This window comes from Rhinolophus hipposideros, assembly GCF_964194185.1.
Source record: "Rhinolophus hipposideros genome assembly, chromosome: 2".
Classification (NCBI taxonomy): Eukaryota; Metazoa; Chordata; class Mammalia; order Chiroptera; family Rhinolophidae; genus Rhinolophus; species Rhinolophus hipposideros.
Genome location: NC_138048.1, coordinates 8799652 through 8821964, shown reverse-complemented (window position 1 = coordinate 8821964; position 22313 = coordinate 8799652). Strand labels below are relative to the sequence as shown.

The window sequence follows — 22313 nt, the reverse complement described above, 5'->3', positions numbered from 1 at the left end:
CCTGTAACTATGATGTTTAGCTCTAAACTGTTTTATTGTAAGTATTTTGGTTCATCATAATATGGCTATGTTTCTCTTGGTTGTACCTGTTTGTGTGAAGTGTCAATGTGATAGGATTTCTGGGTGGACACATATAATGAGAGGCAGTGAGAGCTGGGCCAGCATCCAACTTCTTTCCAGCCAAATAGTCAGAATAAGAAAAATAAGCAGTGTACATGAAGGTCTAGAAAAGGCAAACATCCAGAAGAAAGAAACAGGACTCAAGACAGGATTGTCTTATCTTTGAAGTTCCCTCATGTAAACATACTGTGGCCATTGTCACTTCCCATCCTAACTTTGGATAAACTGTCCCAGCTAAGGCAGCGTAGGTAGTCTCATACATCAGCCAAATGGTACAGGTGGCTGGATGACCTCAGAGTCACATCTGAGACACAGTTAGCCAAAAGGTCATTTGAATGTAGGAGTTGGAAGCCTTAATAATGGTTCGGGAAAAACAAAGATTAGTTTTGGTGACTGTTATCTAATTCTTAGTACTTGATGATGACGATGATGATGATGAAAAGAGTTGTGCTTTGTTGTGGTTAAGAGAAAGGGCTTCAAAATTAGCAGACCAAGGTTCAGGTGCAACCCTGCCTTTTACTGACTGAATGGTCTTGGGCAAGTTACTTAAATTCTCTGTGTTTCATTTTCTTCACCTATAAAACAGGGACAATGACAGTATGTAGTAATACTTCTAGAAATGTCAACAGTTATCATAAGTAAAAATGCTGAGGCCGTTATACAGTTCATCAAAATTATAAGGATCAACTCTGAAAATTAAGATAAAATGAGTTTGATTACTAGTCTTCCCTTGTAAAGAGTTATTGTTTTAGAAGGTGAATGTTTTAAACCACATATTTTTGGTTCTTTTTTTCTGAACCCACCAAGTACATTCATAACATAAAGGTTGACTACCATCTTATTTTTTTAAAAAAAATTCATGGTACTTTACGGTATGAATCATTTTTAAAGTATGATCATTGTACTGTGGCTCTGTAAAAGAAAAAAAGTTCTTGTCTTTTAGCAATACATACTCGTGTATTTAAGAATGAAATGATATGATGTCTAGGATTTACTTTAAAATAATTAGGTGGTGATGGAATGATGGAGATAAGAGTTGGTGGGGATATAGATGAAACAAGGTTGGTCTTGAGTTGGTCATTATTACTGCTGGGTTGATGGGTACGTGGAGGTTCATCATATTATTCTCTCAACTTTTGCATATGTTTGGAAATTTACAAAATTAAAAAAGTTCCGTGGTTACTTCACAGGTAAAAATCTGATATTATATAAAATATTTCCAAGTGTAGGAAAAGGCAGCCATTTGTTCATACTTCCATACCATGACCCCAGGGAAAAGCGGTTCTTTAAATTGCAAACCAAAAGTCTCTATGCTCCTGATATATCTGTAATATATCTATTACTGCTCCCTGGAGACTCAGTCAAGTATGAAAAGTAATGACAAAATTTTCTGGGAACCTTCCTTTAGTTAGTAGTCTCTCATTCCTCTGTGTTCAAAGAGGACATCACTGTACCTCCAAGGGGCACCTACTAGATGTTGAAAAAACATTTGCTGAATGAATTAATAAACATCCATTCTCTCATTTAAGTTCAAACACATTCAACTTGCAATTTCATTGCATGTTGTTTCCTAGGAGCTGTCTATCCTGATAACACCACAGATTTTCATAAAGCAGATGATAAAGTGTATCCAGGTGAGCAATACACATACATAATGCAAGCCACCCAAGAACAAAGTCCTGGTGAGCAAGACAGCAATTGCGTGACCAGGATTTACCACTCCCACATTGATGCTCCAAGAGATATTGCTTCAGGACTCATCGGACCTTTAATAATCTGTAAAAAAGGTACATTATCTCATTTTTGCTCATGATATACGACCAAATGATGAGAGACAGGGCAGCTTGTTCATTTTCAAATATAAGTCAAGTCTTCTGTGTTGTGACTGAGTGGGTAAGGTAGAGAGGCAGTGAGTCTAAAAAAAAGGGAGGAAAGAGCAGGACAGGATAAGGAGAAGGGATAAGTGGGACAACCATCCATACACATTGCTAAGCTGCAGGAAATATGCTGTCCTTGGGGTCAGGTTCGCTGTAGCTCACTTTACAGTAGTGTTGACGAGCTATGTGACTTTACCAAATGTGACTCCCTCGTGGCACTGCATGGTGAGATAGCTCTGGTTATCTGTTTTGTGTTGGTAAATATAATATCAAAATATCTATTTCTAACTCCATGAAAAAGACATCATAGCTCAAGAGCTTGAAATCTAATTCTTACGTGAACAATCATTAGTTACCTGCAAGGACCTGTTGTGTCAGCTTGTGGCTATATGTATCAGAAGACTTGTATACATGTATGAGTTCCAACCTTCTCATTGGCCAAAAAGCATTGAATACTTGTGTGGTCAGTGAACATTCAAACATATGAATGTCTGCCAAGCCCAGAATACTGAACATAAAACTTCCTAAAACAAACAAACAAACAAACAAATAAACAAACAAATAAATAAAACTTCCTAAGTGTCCCCATGTCTTAAAACAGAAGTGACTAGTCCAGATTTATTAGGAAAATAAATACTAAAATTTCTTAAAACAGTAAATCATGTTAAAATCCATGCTAAAGATTAAAATAGTAAGTTTCTTTTTTTTCTTTTCTTAAAAAAGTTTTTATTGGGGAACAGTGTGTTTTTCTAGGATCCATCAGCTCGAAGTCAAGTCATTGTTGTTTTCAATCCAGTTGTGGAGGCTCACTGGCCCATGTGGGAATCAAACTGGCAAACTGGGTGTTATGAGCACTGCGCTCTAACCAACTGAGCCAACCCGCTGCCCCTAAAATAGTAATTTTCACTTCAGGTTCTCTGGATAAAGAAAAAGAAAAAAATATTGACCAAGAATTTGTGGTGATGTTTTCTGTGGTGGATGAAAATTTCAGCTGGTACCTAGATGACAACATTAAAACCTATTGCTCCGACCCAGAGAAAGTTGACCAAGATGACGAAGACTTCCAGGAGAGTAACAGAATGTACTGTAAGATTACTAACGACGTGTTTATCTTATTTTTCTCGATCCATTAATTCTGCTAGGTTTATTCCCTCACATAAGTGGTTTCTAATCTGAGGTTCTCATAACAAAATATATTGGGCGTGCAAATTCATATTCAGCTATACAGGTCAAATCAAAACTCTAAACCAGATAAAGTCAGATGCACCAAATTGTTCCCAAACTGATAATGATAAAACATCACCAATTATGGTTTAATGCATACTTATGTTATATTTCTATATTTATTTATCCTCCAAACTCATTCTAAAAATTATTTGAGGCAGCCTAAAATTATTAAACTAAATGCTTACAATTATGCTTATATATTAAAGTATCGAACTATATTTAGAAAAATAGTTCTAAAAAGTATTTCTTTTACATATACATTGTCCCTCTGTCCTCGTTTCTTCTAGAAATGCTTCCTTTATTTCGTAGGCTTCTTCTTAGTTCTCAGAGACCAAGTAATGAGCTTAGTAAGATTTTCTGTCATTCAAAATTTGCAGAGGAAATCAAATCCCTTAGCATCAACTAGACCAATAAGTATAGGTTCTTGTTTGCTTGTACTTAACTTCTTCAAAATAACCTTTAATAAGAAACTGATAATACAAAAATTATTGAAATACCAAAGCAGAGAACTAAATTTATTAAGAAAGTACAGATTTTTGTTTCCAACTTTTGCATATTTGGGCAGATGGAAGATCCTCTATGGAAGATCCTCTTTCCATACTTTAATTCTGCCGCTGTTATGTGTCAACAAAAATAGATGTTAGAAAAAGTACTCAAAATTCCAGTGTGGACGGGTCTGGGTTGGTGCCCCAGATGTATCTGGTGCTTTTATGGTGTTTCCCAGAACCACCCAGTTTGAACAGGGATGCTGTTTCTTGAAAGGGTCTCAGGCCATTTGCTTTGAACTTTTAGGTCTTTGTGGCTCTGGTCTTTGGTCGCTATTGTTCTTCCCCTACATTTTTTTTCTCCTTCATATTTCTTTTATTTTGTTTTCCAATCTTTTTAAAAAAGCGTTCCTTGTGTCCTCATTTCAAAAGCAATCCATATGCACTGTAGAAAATTGGAAAAGTTCTGATAAGCAAACAGAAAACATTAAAATCATCTATAGTACTACCACCAATATAATGAAACATCAGTTATTAAATAACCTTTAGTCTTTTTCTATGCACTATGTGTGTAGACATTTTGTATATATGCACACATTAGTATTTACAAATACACACACGTGTACAGACCAATGTACATAGTTTATAACAAAAAGAGCAAATAGATTTCATCTTCAGTGTTGTGTTCATCTGCTAATATTGTGTTGACAGGAATCCCAAGGCTGGATTCAGGTCCATATTTAAAGAGTGCTGTGATTGATTAATAATACCGGGGATGTCAAAAAACTGTATACAAGTGGACACTTTGGTCAACATTGCTCAAGCAGTAGTTTGCCATAATCCCAAGTGTCTGGACGCTGATGGTAACCACTCTGAGCACCTCTTGTAATTGTGGAAGTCAAACGTCACTTGTATTCATCTTTTGTTATCGGTATATATTGAGTATTACAATTTTAATAGCTTTTTCCTTTCTTAAAATCTGTGTACATTTTTTGGCACCTCTGTATGTGGGTATGAAAGAGAGAGGAATAGCAGCGTATATGCCAGATAGTTTCCATTGCAAATTGACCCAATTTCTCTAGAGGTAGCTATCACTGACCCAGGCACTAACATCTGTTAGTCACAATCTCTGCTCTTGACTTAACAGCTGTGAATGGATACGCTTTTGGAAGTCTCCCAGGACTCTCCATGTGTGCCGAGGACAGAGTGAAATGGTACCTTTTTGGTATGGGTAATGAAGTAGACGTGCATGCAGCTTTCTTCCACGGCCAAACATTGACTAACAAGAACTACCGTGTTGATACAATCAATCTCTTTCCTGCTACCCTCTTTGATGCTTTTATGGTGGCCCAGAATCCTGGAGAATGGATGCTTAGCTGTCAGAATCTAAACCATCTGAAAGGTAGGTCATCTCTACCTGAAATTAGACATCAGCTAAAAAAAATAGTCATGTCTCAGTTACACTACAAATGGGGTGATTATTGGGAATCAGAATCTACCTTTGGAACGATATGAGCTCTGAACTGGTAATTTTATTCCTATGATGGTATGTATCATAATGTAATAAAAAAGAGTGAAAGACTGGAACATTTATAAAGTGATGAAATCTGAAAATACATTAATTTGGAAATAGAACAATTGGCCCTAAAAGTATACTACTGCATGTAGAGTCTCAACATTGTAAAATACACAATATTGTATACACCATAACATTTATATATTGTGCTGAAAATTAGCCTTTTTTTTTTAACCTTGCTCTATCAAATACCACCAACTTTGTTCTTCCTTTGAGTCCAGCTATTCCTTGGTTTAACTCGATAAATGCTTTCTGTATCTCTTTCATATGGTATGATAAAACATTCCTAGTCATTGAAAGATGTCAGTTTGTAATACTGTTCTCCTTAAAGAAATGAGGTTGAATCTGGATCGTTGTGTATGTTACTATGACTTTCAAATGTAATCTCACCTACCAAATATGACCTTGGCCACCGAAGGCCTAGTGTAACAGGTGCACAGCCATTCTGTGTGACAGAACAACTATAGAGGCTCTCTCCTACTTTTTAAAATATGGCAAAGCCTCTCTTCTTCATTTATCTATTGTGTCATTTTTCTCATGAAAAGACCTCTTATGTGAAAGCCCACAGAAACTGGTACCATATTTTTGAAAACATCACTGATTAAGATCTCTCCTCTATGTTGTATAGAGAAGTGTAAAAAAAAAAAAAACGGCTTGAATTTTCCATCAGTAATTTATTTATAATTGTTTGCTCTGGTTTATAATATTGTTCCTAGCTGTCTATTCCTTCAGTGTACATGTCATGTTACCAGCAATGTTGACAAGGCAACAGGAGAAACACTGCTCCATTAACACATCTCTTTCTGTGTGGTTTTCAGCTGGGTTGCAGGCCTTTTTCCAGGTACAAGACTGTCACAAGCCTTCCTCAGAGGATGACATCCGTGGGAAACATGTTAGACATTACTACATTGCCGCTGAGGAAATCATCTGGAACTATGCACCCTCCAGCATAGACATCTTCACCAAAGAAAACTTAACAGCACCTGAAAGGTAATTCAGAAAAAGAATATTATTTCAAAATATGTGTATGCCTCCCCCTAAAAAAATCATAAAAGATTCATTTAGCAATTAAAATTTGAATTGGTACCTAAAATTGAGTAACTAGATTGCTCAATATTTATTCAAGTGTTTGGGATGAGCCCAAGTTTGAGAACTGTGACTTTTGAGTCTATGAAAAAAGGTGAGTTTAAAGTTATCTAATGTTTAACAGAATCCAAAAACAAACAAATGAAAACCCCCAACAACACTGAATACAATTAGATCAATTCATTTTGTTTCCATTTCCGAAACAAAGCATTGTACAATCCAGCAGCATTAAGTACATTCATAAGATTGTACAATCATCAACAGTATCCACTTCCAGAAATTTCTCATCAGTCCAAATAGAAACTCTGTACCTATTAAACAATAACTCTCCAACACCTGATAACTTTTATCCTACTTTCTGTCTTTATAAATTTGCTTATTTTAGGTACCTTATACAAGTGAAATCATACAATATTTGTCCATTTTTTTTTGGTCTGGCTTATCTCACTTAGCATATTTATAAGGTTCATTCATGTTGTAGCATGTATCACAATTCTTTTCCTCTTTAAGGCTGAATAATATTCCATTGTATGCATAGACCACATTTTATTTATTTATCTATCTGTTGATGGACATTTGGGTTGTTTGCAGCTTTTGGCTGTTGTGAATAATGCTGCTATAAATATTGGAGTACAAGTATCTGTTTAGGTCCCTGTTTTAAATTATTTTGGATTTACACTGGAAAGTGAAAGTGCTGAATCATATGGTAATTCTATTTTCAATTTTTTGAGGCCATACTTTTTCCCATAGTGGCCGCACCATCTTACATTCCTACCAACAGTGTGTAAGGGTTCCAATTTCTCCACGTCAACACCTGGACACCCAGCTGGTGTCAATATGTGATAAGCAGTAGATGCTGTATTTTTAAACATTTTATAATTTATTAAAAAGATTCCATTTCAGAACAATTTATTAACTGTCAAGGGTTGACATGGGCCCTCTCGAATTTTTTTCACTTCACTCGAAAAAGTGACACTTCTATGCTGTTATTCTCGACTCCTTAAGTGAACACTCTTCCATGAAGTGGGCTAGCACTTCTGTTGAAGTATTTGGTAAGTCATGGGTCATAAGTATCTCTACGAACCGGTCAGAATTTTTCTCTTCAATTAGTCTCCTCTGTGAATACCTGCTTGCTGTTCGGCGTTCAACTCCAGCGGTAAAAACCCTTTGTCTTTTGGTAGTGCGTCAGAGGTATTTTTTGAACAAGGTCCTACAAGAATTGGAGGCTCTTATAAAAAGCTGGTTTATCGTGAGTACACAGATGCCTCCTTCACAAACCGAAAAGAGAGAGGCCTTGAAGAGGAACACCTTGGCATTCTGGGTAAGTCCGTGCAGAACATATATGACCACTGCGCTCTTCCCCTGGGCCCCACCAACCTTAGAAAGAACAGAAACGTCAGGGCCCACAGCAAGACTTCTGGGAATAAACTGGGGACATAAAGTTCAATCATTAGTAAAATGCAGCAGCATAAAGATCAATCATTAGTAAAATGCAGCAGCTAATTACTTTTCCAAATGTACGTTACCAACAGTAAATCTTTATCATTAAAAACCATGCTAACTTCAAATGAGGATTTTTTTCTCTTCAAAGAGGTAAGGGGAATTATATGTTCATTGACATTGTTTAAATAGACAAAGAAACTGTTAGCGTCTGCTCTTAGCTAAAGATACATCCCCTTAGAAATAAATTCCAGGCTACTACTGAGATGGCTGGGTTTGTCTTAGAGTTCTGTGGGGTGCCCTCAGGGACAGCCCAGAAACCCCTCTCTCTGCTCAGGCAGAAGAGCAGAGTGAGTGGATTCAGACCACCCTCCCTCCTCACCTGTTAGCTGTGTGACCTTTGCAAGTACTCAATTTTCTGTGCCTTCTATAAAATGGGAACAATAGTATTAATAACAATACTAGTCCTTACCTCATAAAGTTGTCGTAAGGATTAAATGAGTTAATTCACATAAACACTCAGAAGAGAACATAGGAAACCCTCAATAAATAGCATTCGATGTAATACATAAATATTTATGTACTATATACTAGGTTTTTATTCTATACTTTGTGACAATGTTAATTTTGGTGATGGAAAATCCACCCCAGTGTCACTCTTCACAGCCAAGACAATTTAATTTACCCCTTTTGGGTGGACGAGGTTTACAGCAGGCCCCTGGCTCTTGGGATAAGTAACACACAGCTAGCCAACACAACACCATGGTGAGGAGGGCATAGACACTCTGAATAGTTTTATTTGTAAATGGATAAAGCTTGTGAACTGACTTGGGTGAAAAAGACAACAAATTTCATTAACCTGAAGTTGAATCTGAGAACCCTTCTCATCTCTTTCCGGCTTCACCATGTCGAATTGATAATGGACTTTTAAAAATCAAGCATTCTGTGTGCTACAGATAAGCATGTTGTTCACAGTGGTTCTTGCCAGAGGACAAGTCAAAGAAAACGAGTGTCTTATGTACTCTACATGTTATATACCAAGGGAGGATAACAGTCTCTTCTTCCCTAGGTCCTGTCATTTGGGCGGAGGTGGGAGACACCATCAGAGTCACTTTCCATAACAAAGGAGAACACCCCCTCAGTATTGAGCCAGTTGGGGTGAGAGTCAGTAAGAGCAACGAGGGCACATACTACGCTTCCAACCCGAAGAGTAAAAGTGAGTACAGCACTCGGTAACAAATCACCAATGTTGAAGAATCCACTGTGCCACTACCTCAGGAAAACGGTCCTTCACAAACTGAAGGCAAGACCTTCTGAGGAAACTGCTCGTATACCATTCTCAGGCATCATGCCAGGAAGCAAGTAAACCTCTTTTCCTTCCATTTCCATTGCTTTATGGAATTCTGACCCTCCTTCATTGAATGATTATTGACAATGCTGCTAGTAACTTATTTGGATTGCATCAAGTAAACATTTCTGGAGTACCATTAGGGCAATTTTTAAATTCGAAAAATATTCTTGCAATTATAAGAAGATTAGGTTCTCGTTGTAGAATATTTGAAAATGTAAAAAGGTAGAGCCAAAAATATTATCCGTAGTTCTATAGACAACCACCATTATATTTATATGTAATTTGTACACTTTCATTTCTGAATATATAATGTATATTTAAATGTGGCTGAGGTCACAGTATATGAGTATAAAAAAGCTTATTCTAATTTTGTACTTAGTTTCTTTTCTTAGCATTATAAGCATTTTCTTAGCATTATAAGCATTTTAGTTTTCATGATACAAAATATTCCACTCTGTGAGTATACTTAGGTATTGTCATATGTCAAGGCTGACCAATGAAGACTAGCGGCTTTGCCACCACTTGCAGTGTGACCCTGGACACGTTATTCAGTCTTTCTAACCTCAGTTTCCTCAAATGTAAAACTGGGAGATTTGAACAGGGTCATCTCTGCCAGCTTCCTTTCAGTTCTAAAATTATTTTCATGTCAGTTTTGTTCAATAGAAAATTCATTGATTATCCCCTATTTCCAGATGTTGTTCTAGCTGATGGAAATAATAGTCAACACTTGCCTTCAAAAAGGTTACTTTCTCTTTGGAGGAGGGATACACACAGCATAACATGGAAGGTGCAGGGACTTTCTCAGGGACTGTGGGAACACAAAGAGGAGCGCTGTCTTAGTCTGTTCAGGCTGCTGAAACTAAATACGACAGGCTGGGGAGCTGACAAACAACAGAAATTTATTTCTCACAGTTCCGGACGTTGGAAGCCCAAGATTGAGATGCCAGCATGGCTGGGTGTGGGCCCTCTTCTGGCTCTCAGACTTCATTGTATCTTCACATGGTGAAAGGGGCTAGAGAGCTCTGTGGGGTCTCTCTTACAAGGGCACCGAGCCATTTCGGAGGGCTCCATTCTCACGACCTAATCACCTCCCAGAGGCCGCACCTCCAAACACCATCACAACAGGCATCAAGATCCCCATTGTATAAATTTGGGGTTGGCGGGGACACAAACATTCGGATTGTAGGCAGGCACCTGTCTCAGATGGAGGTTTAGAGGCTTCCTGTGAGAAATCACACCCATCAGTGACCTGACACAGGAGCCCAAGTAGGATTCTATTCAAGTAGAATTCCATTCTAATAAGTAATAAGGGGCTCAGAAGTGGGTTGTTCTAGACTAAATCCAGTCCGCTTTGTGGCTCAAATCATATTAGAGCATACACTTAACTTCACCAATGTGACCTTTCTCCCAGGAGTGCCACCGCCTTCAGCTTCCCATGTGGGACCCAAAGAAACATTCACCTATGAATGGACTGTCCCCAAAGAAGTGGGACCCACTTACAAAGACCCTGTCTGTATAGCAAAGATGTATTATTCTGCTGTGGATCCCACCAAAGATATATTCACTGGACTTATCGGGCCAATGAAAATATGCAAGCAAGGAAGTTTACAGGCAAATGGGAGACAGGTAAGTCCAATTAGGGAAATGAAAATGATTTCCCAACCCGTTTGAATTATCATTATTATAAGGAAAATTCTGGGGCAAAATTTGAGGCAGTGAGGATTCTACACATAATGTTTATTATAAAATTGTCTCAGGCTTATAAGATCTGTCTGGTGCAGAGATTCTCTGGTTAACATGATTGTTCCAAGATGAGTTGGAAACAAAGTTTTCCTTGGAATCCAAGGTCTTTTATAATGCAATTAGACTTCAACACACACGTAAAAAACTATCTGCTAATGATATTAAGTTATTCAACATTCACTGAGGAAAATATTGCTGAAAATATGCTTTGGAATTGAGAAAATGACTCTTTGACCTAGAGTTAGAAATACCTAACCTCACTTTTTTTTTATATCTAAAATGAAGATTTTAATATGAAGCTTTAAAAGATAAGAACTCCTTTTAAAATGCCTTCAATATAATTACCACACCTTAAAATCATCACCGTAATTCCTTAATATCATCAAATTCCCAGTTAATGTTAACATTTCCCCAATTGTCTTCTAATTGTTTCAAGTTTGTTTGAATCAGTACCCAAATAATTCACACATTACAATTAGTTGACAAGTTTCTCAAGATATTTTCTTGCATTTTTTCTGTTGCAAGGGTCATTTATCTTACAGAAGTTTCCCATGTCTAGATTTTACTGATTGTATTCCTATCTTGTCATTTACTCTGTTTCTTTCTCTTTCCCTCCATTTCCTATAAATCAGTTGGGAGATCTACAGACTTGATCAAATTCAGGGTAGTTTTTTTGGGTGTTTTTTTTTTTTTTTTTTGTAATACGACTTCATGTGTGGTACTGGGTACTTCTATCAGGGAATAGATGCTATATAATTGTCTCTCAATTGGAAGTGTTATCAGCCACTGATAACCATTTCCTAGATTCATAAACTAATCAGGTATTGCACAATAGCAATAGTCTGATTCCATCATTTCTTCTTTGTTTATTAGCTACTTCTTTGTTTATTAGTCTACTTCTATAGACAGAAACTTCCCTTAATGGATTATTTGGTTACCTCGAGGTACATATTATATAAGAAAGGAATGACAAATGCTTGATTTTTTCCCTGTATTTACCCTTTTTTTTACATGAATTTAGTAGTCTTTGAAGTTTCTTTGCTTTCTAGTATAAAAAACAATTTCAGGTTCACATTGCACAATTCACATTCCATACCTAGAATCATCCATTTCTCCCAAAAAGCTCTGGTTCTTTTCAGTAAGAAATTATTTTTAGAACCACAATCAGGGTACTATTGGTGCTCATTGCTATTGGGTTAATTATTGTTTCTAGGCCTTTTCAGTGGGCAGAACTGGAAACAAAAATTTTAAGATAAAATTCATCATGAGTTCATACTGATACCTTCTATTCAATCCAGGTTTAAAGATTTTTTTTGGTTGTTTTCTTAACTTCATTAATCTTACATCTGTATCTCCCTTCAACTGCACTGAAAAATCTTCATTCTCAATGACACCAACATAAAAGTTCACTCAATTCATCCCATAATTCACACACAACAGTCTCATAGTCACAATTATATCACTGCAGCCAACAATAATTACTGAAAACAGTTTAAGATTTGTTTGCAGACCTTAGAGTAGGTCCCACTAGGGATGGTCAGTCAACTTACAGATTTAATGTCACTTGGAACATTTCCTCTCTGGTTGTTTTGTCACCCACAGGATACACAGATTTATTTAATTTATTTTACTTCTTCTTTTTTTGGGGTGAGGGTTTCTTTTAACACTTTAACATTATTTTATAATTATGTAAAATATTTACCTGGTTCCAACACCAAATCTATAAAGAGAGGTATAGTCAAAGAAGTGCAGCTTCTATTCTTTCTCCCCTCACCTCAGGTAACTTTCTCTCACTACAGGTAACTTTTTTTTAACTATATAGTTTATTCTTTTATTTATTTATTTATTTATTTATTTATTTATTTATTTATTTATTTATTATTTTTATTGACTTTATTTTCTTAGAGCACATCAAGATTCATAGCAAAATCAAGGATAGAGAGATTTCCCATAAGCCCCCTACTCCACACACATCCCCACCACAGTGGTACATCTGTTACAATTGATGAAACCTACCTGACACATCATTTATCAGCCAAAGACAAAGACACTGTTGGTGTTAACATTCTATGCGTGTGGACAAATGTATAATGACATGTACCCATCATTATACTATCATACAGAGTATTTTCACTGCCCTAAACATTTCCTGTGCTCCACTAATTTATCCCTTTGCCTCAACCCCAACCCCTGGCAACCACTGGTCTTTTACTGTCTCCATAGTTTTGCCTTTTCCAGAATGTCATATAGTTGGAATCGCACAGCATGTAGCTTTCCAGATTGGCTTCTTTCAGTTACTAGTATGCATTTATGTTTCCTCTGAGTTTTTTCATAGCTTGATAGCTCATTTCTTTTTAGCACTGAATAATATGCCATTGTCTGGATGTTTATTTATTACAGTTTATTTATTCATTCACCTGCTGAAGAACATTTTGGTTACTTCCAAGTTTTAGCAATCATGAATAAAGCTGCTATAAACACCCATGTGCAGGTTTTTGTGTGGACATAAGTTTTCAACTCCTTTGGGTAAATACCAAGGAGCCCAATTGCTGGATCATATGGTAAGAGTACAAGGTCGGACAATTAATTTCGTGAACTTTCCACAGTGTAAGTGCACAGTGGAAAGTTTGCAAACATAATTGTCTGACTTTGATGTTTAGTTTTGTAAGAGACCACCAAACTGTCTTCCAAAGTGGCCTGCACCATTTTCCATTCCACAGGTAATAAAAGAGAATTCCTGTTGTTCCACATCCTTATCAGCATTTGGTGTTGTCACCGTTCCATGTTTTAGTCATTTTAATAGGGGCGTAGTGGTATCTTATTATTATTATTTAAATTTGCATTTCTCTAATGACATATGATGTGGAACATTTTTTCATATGCTTATTTAGCATGTGTATATCTTTTTTGGTGAGGTGTCTGTTAAGGTCTTTTGCCCATTTGTTAATTGGTTTGCTTGCTTTCTTAATGTTGACTTTTAAGAGTTCTTTGTGGTTTAGACAACAGTCCTTTATCAGATGTGTCTTTTACAAATATTTTCTCCAAGTCTGGGGCTTACCTTCTCATTCTCTCAACAATTATCTTCACAAAACATAAAATTTAACTTTAATGAAGTCCAGCTTATCAATTCTTTCCTTCATGGATTGTGCCTTTTTTGTTTTATCTAAAAAGTTATCACTATATCCAAGGTCATCTAGAGTTTCTCCTATGTTATCTCCTAGTAGTTTTATGATTTTGCCTATACATGTAGATCTGTGATCCATTTCGAGTTACTTTTTGTGAAGTGTAAGTTCTGTGTCTAGATCCTTTTTTTTTTTTTTTTCTGCATGGGGATGTCCAGTTGTTCCAGTTGTTCCAGCACCATTTGTTGAAAGGACTATCTTTGCTCCATTGTTTTGCCTTCTTTGCTCCTTTGTCAGAGATCAACTGACTAAATTTATGTAGGTCTATTTTGGAGCTCTATTCTTTCCATTGATCTATTGTCTATTATTTTGTAGAACCATACTGTCTTGATTACTATAGTGTTATAGTAAGTTTTGAAGTTGGCAAGTCCTCCAACTTTGTTCTTCAATAGTGAATTGGCTATTCTGGGTCTTTTACCTCTCCATATAAATTTTAGAATCTGTTTGTTGATATCCACAAATAATGTGATTTTTATTGGAATTGCATTGAATCTATAGATCAGGTTGGGAAGAACTGACAACTTGACAGTGTTGAGTCTTCCCATCCATGAATATGGAATATTTTCCTATTAATTCAGTTCTTATTTGATTTCATTCACCAGAGTTATAGCTTTTCTCATATAGATGTTGAACATATTTTGTTAGATTTATACCTAAGTATTAATATTTCATTTGGGGGGATGCCAATATAAATGGTATCATTTTTTACTTCAAATTCCACCTTCTCGAAAGATGATATAGGAGCATTTGTGACAACATGGATGGATCTTGAGAGTATAATGCTAAGTGAAATAAGTCAGACAGAAAAAGCAGAGAACCCTATGATTTCACTGATATGTGGTATATAAACCAAAAACAACAAAATAACAAGACAAACAAGTGAGAAACAAAAACTCATAGACACAGACAATAATTTAGTGGTTACCAGAGGTTAAGGGGATGGGGGGTGGGTGATGAGGGTAAGGGGGATCAAATATATGGTGATGGAAGGAGAACTGACTCTGGGTGGTGAACACACAATGGGATTTATAGATGATGTAATACAGAATTGTACACCTGAAATCTATGTAAATTTACTAAGATTGTCTATTTGTTCCTGTGTGAGTTTTGGCAAATTGTATTTTTCAAGGAATTCATCCATTTTATCTAGGTGATCAAACTTATTGGCATAGAATTGTTTATAGTATTCCTTTATTGTCCTTTTAATATCCATAGGATCAGTAGTGATGTCCCATGTTTCATTTCTGATAATAGTAATTCGTCTTCCTTTTTATTTGATCTCACACAGAAGAAATTAAAATTTTAATTAGTTTTCTTTCTCTGAAAATGGGAAACTTAATTTCTTTAAATTAGAAAAATTTTAAAGATTTTTGTTAAAATATAGCCAACATACAATATAATGTTAGTTTCAGTTGCACACAATAGTTATTCAACATTTATATATCTAAAGAAGTGGTCGCCATGGTCACCTGAGCTGGGTACTCCAGGCCATGATGAGTCCAGCAACCATGTAACATTATATCACGCTATCACAATATTATTGACTATATTCTCTATGCTGTACATTACAATCCCATGACTTACTTGTTTTATATTGGCAATTTAGGCTTCTTATTTCCCTTCCCCTGCCCCCCCTTTTAAATTTCAATTACAGTTGACATTCAGTATTATTTTATATTAATGGCATAGTGGTTAGAAGTTTATAAAACTTAAGAAGTGATCCCCCTGACTAGTATCCACCAGTCTAGTATCCACCTGTCAGTATACACTCATAGTTATTACCATATTTTTTACTATATTCCCTATGCTTTACTTTACATCCCCATGACTAATTTGTAATGATGAATTTGTACTTCTCAATCCCTTCCTCGTTTTCAACCACCCTCAACCCTCCTCCCATCTGGCAAGCATCAAAATGTTCTCTGGATCTATGAGTGTGTTTCTCTTTTATTTGTTTGTTTATTTTATTCTTTAGATTCCACATATAAGCAAAATCACATTGTGTCTGTCTTTCTCTGTCAGACCCTCCACTCAACACAATACCCTTTAGGCTCATCCATGCCGCTGCAGATGACAAGAACCCATTCCCTTCCCTGGCTAAGGTGTATATATGTACCACATTGTATATATGTACCACATCCTCTTTATCCATTCTCCATTGCTGAACACCCAGGCTGCCTCCACATCTTGGCCATTGTAAACAATGCGGCAATGAACATATGGATGGACATTTCCTCTCAAAGTAGCACTTTAGCTTTCTTCAGATAAATACCCAAAATTGGGATTGCTGGGTCTTTCTTTGTCTCTTGTTACAGCCTTTGTTTTAATGTGTATTTTTTTGTGGTATAAGTATTTCTATCCCAGATCTTTTTTTTATTTCCATTTCATGAAATATCTTTTTTCTCATCCCTTTACTTTCAGTCTGTGTGTGTCTTTCGATCTGTAGTGAGTCTCTTATAAGCAGCATATGTAAAGGTCTTGTTTTCTTATCCATTTAGCCCCCCATATTTTGATTGGAGCATTTAATCTATTTACATATAAAGTAATTGTTGATAGAGATGTAGTTATTGCCATTTTATTATTCATATTTTTTATCTTTCTTTTCTCCATCTTAAAGAAGTCCTTCTAAGATTCCTTGTAATTCTGGTTGGTGTTGATGAACTTTTTTAGATTTTCTTGTCTGGGAAGCTCTTCATCTGTCCTTCAATTCTAAATGATAGCTTTGCTGTGTAGAGTAAACTAGGTCCTAGCTTTTCATCACTTTGAATATTTCATGCCAATCCCTTCTGGCCTGCAAAGTTTCTGTTGAGAAATCAGCTGACAATCTTATGTGAACTTCCTTATAGGTAACTAACTGCTTTTCTTTTACTGCTTTTAAGATTCTCTCATTGTCTTTAACCTTTGATATTTTAATTATAATGTGCCTTGGTGTGGGCCTGAGTTCATCTCGTTTGGGACTCTACACTTCCTGAGCTTGTATGTCTGTTTCTTTCGCTAGGTTAGAAAAGTTTTTTTCTCATTATTTTTTCAAATAGGTTGCAATTCCTTGCTTTCCTCTTCTCTTTCTGGTACCCCTATGACGTGAATGTTGTTATGCTTAATGTCGTCCCAGAGGCCCCTTAAACTATCCTCATTCTTTTGGATTCTTTTTTCCTTTTGCTGTTCTGAATGGATGTTTTCTGAATTATTCTTCTTCTAAATTATTTATTTGATCCTTGCTTCATCCAATCTACTGTTGATACCCTCTAATGTGTACTTCATTTCAGTTATTGTATTCTTTATTTCTGACTGGTTCTTTTTTATGTTTTCTATCTCTATTTTTATGTTTCCTATCTCTTTGTTGAAGTTTTCCCTGAGATCACTGAACACCCTGATAACCAGTGTTTTGAATTCTGCATCTGGTGGATTGCTTGTTTCCATTTCATTTAGTTCTTTTCTGGAGCTTTGTACTGTTCTTTTATTTGGGACATGTTTGTCTCCCCATTTTGGCTGCTTCCCTGTATTTGTTACTATGAATTAGTTAGAGCTGCTGTATCTCCCGGTCTTAGTAGAGTGACCTTATGTTGCAGGTGTGCTGTGGGGTTCAGTGTGCAGTCTTCATGGTCACCTGAGCTGAGTGCTCCAGGCGTGTCCTCTGTGTGGGCTGTGTGTGCCCTTCTGTTGATGTTGAGCCTTGGTTTCTGTTGGCACATCAGTGGGAGGTACTGAGCCTCAGGCTGATTGGTTGTGAAGACTGGCTGTGACTACAGTAGAGGAGCTGCTGTGCAAAGGCTGACCTTATAGAGCCAGATTTGCTTTAGCAGGGTTCTGGTGCGTGCCAAGGCTGCCTTTTGGATGTGACATCCCCAGAGGCAGCCAGTGATGCTTTGGATGGGTCTGAATCTGGCCACTGGGCATGCCAGCCCTGGCACCTCCTGGGAGGGGCCCCACCACAGGCCAAGTTCAGCTGCAGCCTGTGTCCTCTCCAGAGCCACCTGGAATGAGCCATAAAGCAATCCACAGATGGCTGACACCTGTGCTGTGCGTGGAGCTGCCTCAAGAGGCCAAGCTGTGAACTGAGGCCAGCTGTTGCTAGTGCCCAGCTTAAGGCTGCTCAGTCAGAGATATGGGACATGCTGAAGTCAGATGCTGCTGGTTTGGATTTTTTGAACCTTTGGGAATTTTTAGAAAAGTCCACAGCATGAGCCAAGGTTTGCTGTTTATAAGGAAAAGTCACTGGAAGCAGCTTGGGTGGGCCCAAAATTTCGGTGGGGCGTGGTCTCAGGAAATCATGGTGAATAATGTTATCAGGTTGATGGAAACTCAGATATGGTGGTTGCCTGCCTCTGTGTGCCAGGAGAGGGGAGATCTCAACAAAGAAATAATGGTTTGCGCCAGCTCCTCCATCCAGGAAAAAGCTGCCTATCTAGCCCTTGCATTGAAGCCAGACAATTCAGTTCCTCCTTTTTTGTCTCCAGTGCCTTGGGAGCTGCTACCCCAGTGTTGGAACTCAGAGTGAGTGAGTCCATCAGCAAGTAAGTCTGTGAATGGGCCCTTTAAGAGGAGGGCCTGGGATTTCAGTCACCTTTGTTTCACTCAGTCACAATCTTTGCTGGTTTTCACAGCCAGAAGTTACGGGGACTTCTCTCCCCAACCCTGAGACCCTGGGCTGGGGAGCCTGGTGTGAAGCTGAAGCTGGGACCCCTTGTTCTTCTGGGGAGGGGAGATTTGGTAGCTGGGATATCTCTCCCAATTTTTAATGGTCATTCATGGGTGTGGGAACAGCCTACCTGTCTCTGCCCCTCCTACTAGTGTTGAGATGGTATCTTCTGTATGTCTTTAGTTGTAGGACTTTAGTTGTAGGCAATTCTCAATGATGGTTGTTCTATAGTTTGGTTATAATTTTGATATGGTTGTGAGAAGAGGTAAACGCAGTGTTTACTTACTCCACCATCTTGATCAAATCTTCGTCTCCTTTTTCCTTTCATTTTGTTTAGAAACTTATTTCTTTTGACCTTTTCAAAGAATCACCTTTTAGTTTCATTTATTTTTTCTATCGATTTTCTGTTTTCACTGTTATTGATTTTTTCTCTAATTCTTTTCTCATTTAAATAAACGTGTGTGTGTGTGTGTGTGTGAGTGTATTCATATCCTTGCTTTTTTCCCACTTAGCAAAAAAAATCTGTAATTCCTTCCACAGTAATATATGGAGATATACTTCATTTCTTTTTACAATAGCTATTACTCCACTGTGTAGACATACTACAGTTTACACAACCAGTCCACTATTTGACATATGTTTGGGTTGTTTCCAGTCTTTGCTCTTACAAATACAATACAATGGGCAGCCTTGTTCGTATGTCCCTTTGTATTTTTGCCAGCATACTTTGGCATAGATTCCCAGAAGTGGTATTGCTGGGACAAAGGTAAATATACATATAACTCTTCTAGATACTGCCAAATTCCCTTCCTTAAAAATTGTGTTGTATTGTATTCCCAACAGGATATGAGATTATCTGCATTCCCACAGTTTTACTACAGAGTGTATTATCAAATTTGGGGATTTTTACCAGTCCTATGGGACATAAATAGTATGTCTGCAATTTTTATTTGTTTCTCTTATTATTAGTAGTTGAGCATCTTTTTAAAGGATTAAGAACCATTTTAAATTATTTTATGTTACTGTTCATATCTCTAGCTAACTTTTCTATATTTTTTTTCACTTAGTTAAAAGCTACTAATATGTTAGGAATAGAAACCCTTTGTCTGAGTTATGAGTTGTAAATATTTTTTTCTTGGTTGCCATTTGCCTTCTTACTTTGTCTACAGATGTTGTTATTTGCCATGTAAAAATTGTTTTCTGTCATCTTTTCTTATTTTGTTCATAGATTTTGAGTCATAGTTTAAAAAGTTTGCCCATCTCCCAGGTTATTAAGGAATTCACCCATGCCACCTTCAAGTACTTGTATGGTTTTATTTTTCACATTTAAATCTTTGTTCCATTTAGAATTTATCCTAGCATACAGTTGAGGAATGCATCAAATTTATGTTTTTCTATATGGCTATCCTGTTATTTCAACACTATTTATTAAAAAGTCTAATTTTTCCCCATTGGTTTAAATGTTTCCTTTATGAGATTCTAAAATTTGCATGCAAAAGTAAGTCTTCTTCTTGATTTTCTATTCTAATTCATTCTTTTCTATCCATTCATGCACCAATACTATGTATGATAAAGTCTTTATAATATGCTTTAATGATTTGTAGCTAAACCTCATTGCACTTCTTTTTCATCATTTTAATGGCTATTTTTGCTACTTGTTCTTTCTAATGAATCTTATAAAAACCTACCTGGCTCCAGGAAAAAAGAAAAGAAAAGCCTGACAGTGTTTTATTGGGATTGTCTCTAATATACAGATTAAATGAGAAAGAACGGACATCATTATAAAGTTGAAACATCCTACACAAAAACATACATCTTTCCATTTGTTCAAGACTAATTTTGTGTTTTTTGAAAGTATTTTATAGTTTCCCTTACATAGACTTTGGATATTTTTTTTGTTAAGCTTATACCTAGATATTTTTATTTTTATTTGGCTATTGTAATGCCATCATTTAAAATTTTTATATATGTTACTGGAAAAACAAAATGGTTTTATACCACTGGATTCCATTTTTTGATCTTGTGCTCACCTTGGAAAGGAATAAAAGGAGACTAATGTTTATTGAACTCCAACCAGGCACTTTCACCCATGTTACTTCATTTAGCCTTCACAGCTTCTGAAGAGGCTAAGAAGTATTGTTATCCCCATTTTTTTGCAGAGAAGGAACTGATATTCAGTGAGTTGAGATTTAAAATGTAAGTTTTATCCTCTACATATTTCATCATCTTTATTTTGCAAATGCAGGAGTCACAACACAGGAAGCTCTACAGGAAACATTAAAAGTTCTCATCCTGGCCTTTTCACTTACTAGCCATATGGTTTCAGATTGGATAGAATATTCAGAATAATGTAAAATAGTGCCTTATTTAGTGTCTAATCTTAATGAGAACATCTGTATTACTTTACCACTAAGTATGACACTGGATATCAGTTGTTACATTTTTGTTCTATTTATGGTTCAGTGAAAATGTCTTTCTATTTAAAATCATTTGAGCTGCTCAGAAAACATCCTGGGCTAGGCACGAGTTCATTGGTAAATAAGACAGGTCAGTTTTCTGTTTTAATAAGGTTTAGATTCTAGTGTGTGGTACAGCAAGGAGAAGAGGAGGAAGTGTGACAGGGAGCGGAGGAGAGGAGATAAGCAAAAACACATAAAAATGGAAACAGATAACTTCAGAAAGTGACAATTGCTTTTTTTGTTTGTTTGTTTTTGTTTTGTTTTTTAAATAGGATAATATGATAGTGAATAGAAATCCTAGTTTAGATAAGGTAGAGAAAATTTGAGATGACATCTAAATTTCAAGGAGGCAGCCTTGCAGAAATCTGGGGGGAAAGCAAAGGCAACAAAATAATGCCAGAATGTCAAATTTTATAAAGATTTATTTTAAATTTCCTTGAAATTATTAATAAAATAACAAAAGATACATAAAACATTTCTTTTCTCCTTTGACATAGAAGTGTGATCAACTACACGAAGAATTTCCTACTGTTGAACCATCCTTGCACTTCTAGGAAAAAAGCTTTACTTGAGCATGGTGTTTTTCAATATATTTCTGTGTTGAATTTGATAATGTTTTAGTTAGAATTTCTCATCTAATCTATAAGTGATACTAGTGTAATTTTGTGTGCCTTTTCAAATATTATATCATGATTATGATTATTAATACTATCTTCATTAAATAAATTTGGAGGATTCCTATGTTTTTAATACTTTGGAACAGTGTAAATAGATATGAACCCATCAGCTACTTAGAAATTTGAAAGAACTTACCTGTAAAGTTATTTCGACTTTGTGACTTTGAAGAAGTGGTTATGTTATTTATGTTTTAATCACTGTTTTTATTTCACCTATGGATATTGGTCTCATCTGGTGACTGTTTCTAAGTCAACTGATCACACGTACTGTACATAAAGGTCTTAACTTTTTCTCCCCCATACATGTAGTTATATTTCTTTTTCATTTTTAATGTGGAATATTTGGGTTCCATCTCAATTTTTTAAATTAGACTTGCCAGTTTTGTGTATTTCATTGATTTTTCAAACTATACATTTTTCAGTTTAGCTATTTTAATTTGTGTTCTAATTT

The 22313-nt window shown here is 36.2% G+C and overlaps 1 protein-coding gene across 3 annotated transcripts in view; it reads left to right on the top strand.

The window, feature by feature from the left end:
- Positions 1–22313, top strand: part of CP (ceruloplasmin) — a 60632-nt gene that overhangs the window by 8858 nt on the left and 29461 nt on the right. For all 3 annotated transcript variants that reach the window (XM_081063852.1, XM_081063853.1, XM_081063854.1), the window contains exons 3-9: positions 1695–1907; positions 2910–3083; positions 4857–5111; positions 6104–6275; positions 7553–7692; positions 8881–9027; positions 10574–10788. In XM_081063852.1, coding sequence (XP_080919978.1) covers positions 1695–1907; positions 2910–3083; positions 4857–5111; positions 6104–6275; positions 7553–7692; positions 8881–9027; positions 10574–10788 — 1316 coding nt within the window. The remainder of the gene's footprint in view (positions 1–1694; positions 1908–2909; positions 3084–4856; positions 5112–6103; positions 6276–7552; positions 7693–8880; positions 9028–10573; positions 10789–22313) is intronic.